Source organism: Trachurus trachurus (genome assembly GCF_905171665.1).
Source record: "Trachurus trachurus genome assembly, chromosome: 1".
Lineage (NCBI taxonomy): Eukaryota > Metazoa > Chordata > Actinopteri > Carangiformes > Carangidae > Trachurus > Trachurus trachurus.
The window spans coordinates 25,753,044-25,758,426 of NC_139891.1; the positions used below are offsets into that span (position 1 = coordinate 25,753,044).

Consider the following 5,383-nt stretch of genomic DNA (forward strand, 5'->3'; position numbering starts at 1 on the left):
TTTGACCCACACACTCTGGCCTTTGTAGATGCACAAAATTACATTACCACTAATGCAGCGTATCAACAATAAATGTAACATAAGGTGAAGGGGTTACTATTCACACTGAGGCCTTTACTTGAATATATACAGTGTAAGTCACTTTATATACCTTTTTATAAACAGACATTACAGCTTGTCATAAAGCACAAGTGTCACTAATAACATTTAAGATGACTCCCTATAAACCATTTAGTGGGAGATGGAATTCAGCCATCACTGAAGTGATTTTATTATTGAGTCCTACTGTCGTGTGTGAAAGTGAGACTTCTCTGGAATAGAGAAAGCAGCTTTCAAAGTGTTTAAGTGACATTGAAAGATTCATTCCTTCAACATCCTGTGTCCTCTGTCACGTAAACTGTCAAAGGCATAGTTTCACAAGAATGGAGACATACAGTAATGATATACAATGAGAGGACAACTGTAAACAGATTATCTAAGCAGGACAAATACATAAGCAAACTTTGAGAGGCTGAGTGAGAGAGTGAGTGAGTGCACATAAGGGGAAAAACTTCCACCAGCTGTTTTAACATATATTTATATATTCATTTTATTGAATAAGTATATTCTTTTTACAGATTTGCAGATAATTAGTCAGCCCACTTGCCACATCCTGGCATTTCCCTAAAATTAACAAACTCAGTTTTTGTGATGACTATCAAGGGCACTACTCTTTATGATATCTCATCTATTGCACTGTCTGCCATCATTAGTGTCTGGTGGATGAATAGTACATTTAGATCATAAAGAGACATTTGTATTACAGAGAGTTTGTCCTCTTTTCCAGTTTGATCCAGATCCCTTTCTCCGGTCGCAGAATCAGTTCTCCAACCGGCCGCAGCTCCTCTCGCTTCTGGCATGCTTCGACGTTGAACTTACGCAGAATGGCTGCCAGAATCACCTTCTCCTCCATCAGTGCAAAACGCTGACCTGAGGGGCATCGTAGCGAAACGCACACACACGCATACAGCATTAATTCTTCACAGATTCAACTGCCCACTCTAAGAAATAAAATTAAATCATGTATAGAAACAGATCCACAAAAAACACAAAATAAAGCTTCTCCTGCTCTTCTCACCTATGCAGTTGCGGAGTCCGGCAGAGAAGGGGATGTAGGCGTATGGAGGCCGTCCAACTGAGTTCTCAGAAAGAAAACGCTCAGGCCTGAACTCCTCAGGTTCAGGAAAGTATCGTGGGTCACGGTGAAGAGCATAGGTGACGATGATCACATTGGCACCTTTGGAAACCTTGAAACCATCTGAAGGTAAAAACAACTTAGTTAAAAGAAGAAAAATGTAGGATTGTGAATTTCACAGTTTAAACTTATGTCAAAAGGAATCATGACAGACAGATAGGAGATGTCCAAATCTTTTGCTCATAACTTGATCATCGTTTTTACTGGTTATAATGATTGTGTAATCACCAAATTATTTCATATTGTCTGGGAGAAAAGGTATCATACAGAATTTCCAGAAAATAAAATCCCAGTTGTAATAGAGGTGAATTATATGTTATGTGATGCTTGTGTTTGATTAATGCCATGTTCAAGCTGTCTTTGCCTTGAATTCTTCATCAAAGAAGACACCACCTTTATATATTATATAATCCACCAGCAGCTACAGTACCATAGCTCATTTTACTCTTCCTACACATGGACTGATTGAAATGTACGTCTCCCTCTTCACATTGTCGCTATTCTTATTAATTTGGTAAAAATAAATAAATAAATAAACCCATAGGAAATTGAGGAGGAGCTAAAATAAATGGATTGTAACAAAGAAAACTTTTTTTTTTAATGAAAAAAAAAACAGAGGTTGCCTGGCTTTCCTTGGCTTATTGTTGAAGGGGGAAAAAAGAGAAAATACCACTGCCTCAGGGGATTTGCACTCAACAAATGAATGTTTCATTCAAGTGTCATCACTCATCTGCAACTCACTGATATGGCAGTCTTCACGGATGCCGCGAGCGAAGAACGGCACAGAGGGATAGAGTCGCAGGGCTTCTTTGATCACGCACTCCAGGTATCTGAGGTTCTTCAGGTCCTCTGTGTTTATGGGCCGGTCAGATGTACCTTTGCACATTAAACAGGAAATGTTGTGAAGCTACTCAGCAGAGAATATAGATAAACAGAGCAGAGTGTACACTAGATCTTAGAGAGTACGCCTATTGATAAAGTTGAGCTTTGCTTTCCCACTGATGCACTTTTGCCTATAGGTCCTTGACATATTCATAACATATCCCATAACATATCCCACCCACTACACTAGATAAAGTTTGGGCATGCCACATACTGTATTGATGAAGGTCTTTATAGGTGTTCACTGGATGGAAAAATGTGGATCATTTTACATCATAGATTTTGAACATGTGATAAAATAGATGCTTCTGTTTTTTGATCCTCAAACTGGTGTAATCTTGGTATCTATTGTTTCTACATGGCCGTGTAGCTCACGTCATGGAAAAATGCATGGCGGCCATGGTAAATCCACACACGGGTGGAAATAATTCAATTACTCCATGTATTTTGGCAAAGATTTTCACAGCTATTATCCCCATATAAGCTCCCCTAGACTTGTAAAGAACAAATGAGTCTGAACAAAGATGAGTCAAGGCCTTCGGGCAGAGAAAATAAATGATGTCATGAAAGTGAGAACGCGTGTTGTCATTGGGGGGTAGAGAGACGGGATGTTGCTGTTACCGAACACCTCCTGAAGCTCTTGTTGAACTTTGCTGTGCGCCTCAGGGTGGGAGCCCAGCAGATGTAGAGCCCAGTTCATAGCGGCTGCCGTAGTGTCATGACCCTGCAAAATAAAGACAGCTGAAGTTAAATACAGATTTTTTTTAACTTTAGATCATGCAGTAACTAGATGTTTTAATCACAATATTGTCATCATCTTGGCATGCTAGCAAACAACCACAAACATCAGATCAAGTGTTGCAGCCGATGATGCACAGGTACTATATGCAGTATAACCACTTAAAATTCATCAATAAAAAAAATACATTCAGGATACCCACTACAACAAAACTAACCATAGTCTATGTGATACAGGTATGAACAATGTAGGCTACCTACAAAACCATTAGGATTTCAGTATACCCACTGCAACAAATTAGACTACACCACTAATCAGACACCCAACTACTCTGCAGACCTGAGGTTCACTGCAAAGTGGGATGCTAATTCACTGTGGCTTTGTCGCTATAATTAACTCCCTTTTCCATTACAACATTCATCTTGTGATCCACTTCTTGTATGAAATATTGTTTGGTGGAGCTTCATGGGCACTAACCTCAAACATGAAGGTGTCCACTTCCTCCTGAATGTCCTCATGACTCATCTTGTTGCCGTTCTCATCTGTAGTCTTCAGGAGCATGTCCAGAAACACCTGTCTTTTCTTTCTTGTGGCCTGGTCAGAGTCGTTGTCCGACTCAGCAGAGGAAATATTCTCTGCTCTTTCATGTATCACCTGAGATGAAAGGAGACGGTATAGGAGTGTTCACTTTCGAACCAAAACCATTCATTTTCAGGCCACTGGCTCCATGAAATACTCACTTTGTTTGTGAAGGAGTGTAGGACCTTGAGGGCCTTGTCCTGTTCCTGACCATCACCAAAGTACTTGTATACAAAGTCAGGCCAAAACCAAGGCATCCTCTGTCTGCGGCTGACATAGTCACTCATTCTGAGGACAAAAAAAGAAAACATTTTTAAGTCATTATTCTCCGTACCTTATAAATATGTTTTCAAAATACAAACAAAAAATTACTTACTTGTACACACTTTTAACATATTCTGACTCAGAGTTGCTCTGAGCATAAACTTTCTTTCCCATTGCAGTTTCTGAAAAGACATCAATGCATGAATCCAGAATCTTGCATAAGCCACCTAGCATCTTTTATATGCATAAGATGTGAAAAAAAAAGTCTATCCATACTTGCATATGGTATTTAACATTCATATACTCACCACAGATAATGTCCAGAGCACAGAGGGTGATGTGATTGAAGCAGTTGAATGTACCCTTCCCCACCTGTTTCTCCAGCTTCTCCACCAGGATCTCCGCCTGCTCGTTCATCACCTCCACGAAGTCTGCCAGGATGGAGAAATGGAAGGTGGGTGTCAGCATCTTCCGCCGCTGACGCCACTTTTGTCCAGTGCTGCTCAAAGGGAGGGAAACGAGTCAAAGTGAGTTTAAGAGTGTGCAGGAACATGGGGCCCATGTACTGTACATATTCTTTAAACAAAAACAAACAAAGAAATAATTAATAGAAAATATGAAATGACAGGAGAAGCAGAAATGACCTTTGCTCTTTTTTAAGAGGAGGAGGATTACAGGTACACACCTAGTAAGAAGACCGGTTCCAAGCCATGGGTGGAGGAAGTTGTATGCATAAGCTTTGTCCATGTGAACAGAGTTATTCAGAATTGTCTATAAAAGACACAAAAGCAGGCAACAGTGATTGTATACTGTAAATTCAGGCTTCAAACACAGGTGGAGATGCAACTGCTTTAATGATAAGCAGTAGCAATTGTGCAAAATATATACTGCAGTCCCTGTATCAACAGTGTAGTGAAATGCAGTGTAAAGAGAGAAAGTAGCCCCCACTCGTTAGACGGAAGTTCTTTTACATATAGTATGTGTTAGGTGGGTGTGGGCAGTTGCTTTGCATGTCACTGAGCTGGAAACACACGGTGACCCATAGATAAGATAAGATACAGGTTACAGAAGATAAAGCATAAAAACATATTTGAGTACCACATGCTGAATAATTGTATACTTGTTGTGAATGTGGAGCTGTGAGTCAACATACCTCAACAGTTTCAGCACTATACAGAATCACAAATGGCACCGGCCCGATCCAGAGTTTAAACATTGTTTGATCTCTGAACTCACGGGTGAAATCCTCAATTTGACGGAAGAAATCTGAAACAAAGAAACAGCTGCAGGTTATATACAGTACACAGTAACAGAGCTTTATCCAATCAGTTAAAGTCAGCCTGTGTTATATTTTTGCACAGTTTGAGTTCTACTTATATTTTATGACTTGTCTGCACATACGTAGTTTAAATCTACTAATGCAGCATTTTGACTACCCTCTTACCTCCTGCATTGGTTTTCAACTGCAAGGCGTTTCCAATGAAGGGGTACGTTGGCGCCAACTCAGGAATAGGCTTCATCTGAAACCACTGGTGCAGGTAACCGCTGAGCAGCTTGTAGGTGATGTAGGTCAGGGCAGCAACGAAGACGCTGACTCCAAGTAAAGAAATCATGTTGCCACCAAGTGAAACTGCCATCTTTTCCTTGCAGGCTGTGCACACAGTTCGTCTCTGTGTGTGTTGTAA

At 40.3% G+C, this 5,383-nt stretch overlaps 1 protein-coding gene across 1 annotated transcript; it reads right to left on the minus strand.

Moving 5' to 3' along the window:
- Window positions 1-571: 571 nt before the first annotated feature.
- On the minus strand, window positions 572-5,383 carry cyp4v2a (cytochrome P450, family 4, subfamily V, member 2a). The gene is made up of 11 exons (XM_083984639.1): window positions 5,143-5,383; window positions 4,852-4,964; window positions 4,384-4,469; window positions 4,007-4,197; window positions 3,811-3,880; window positions 3,596-3,722; window positions 3,333-3,509; window positions 2,738-2,840; window positions 1,976-2,110; window positions 1,118-1,297; window positions 572-969 (listed from the first exon to the last, which is right to left on the minus strand). The coding sequence occupies exons 1-11, from the start codon at window positions 5,333-5,335 to the stop codon at window positions 800-802; spliced, it is 1,545 nt and encodes a 514-aa protein (XP_083840765.1). The 5' UTR covers window positions 5,336-5,383; the 3' UTR covers window positions 572-799.

What these genes read in the sequence shown, in the direction of transcription:
- cyp4v2a (XM_083984639.1), bottom strand. Translation starts at nt 5,335, where the DNA reads ATGGCAGTTTCACTTGGTGGCAACATGATTTCTTTACTTGGAGTCAGC. An exon ending in TGCTCTGGACATTATCTGTG is followed by an intron (nt 3,881 to 4,006) that starts GTGAGTATATGA and finishes ATGTCTTTTCAG; the next exon opens with AAACTGCAATGGGAAAGAAA. An exon ending in TACACTCCTTCACAAACAAA is followed by an intron (nt 3,510 to 3,595) that starts GTGAGTATTTCA and finishes CTTTCATCTCAG; the next exon opens with GTGATACATGAAAGAGCAGA.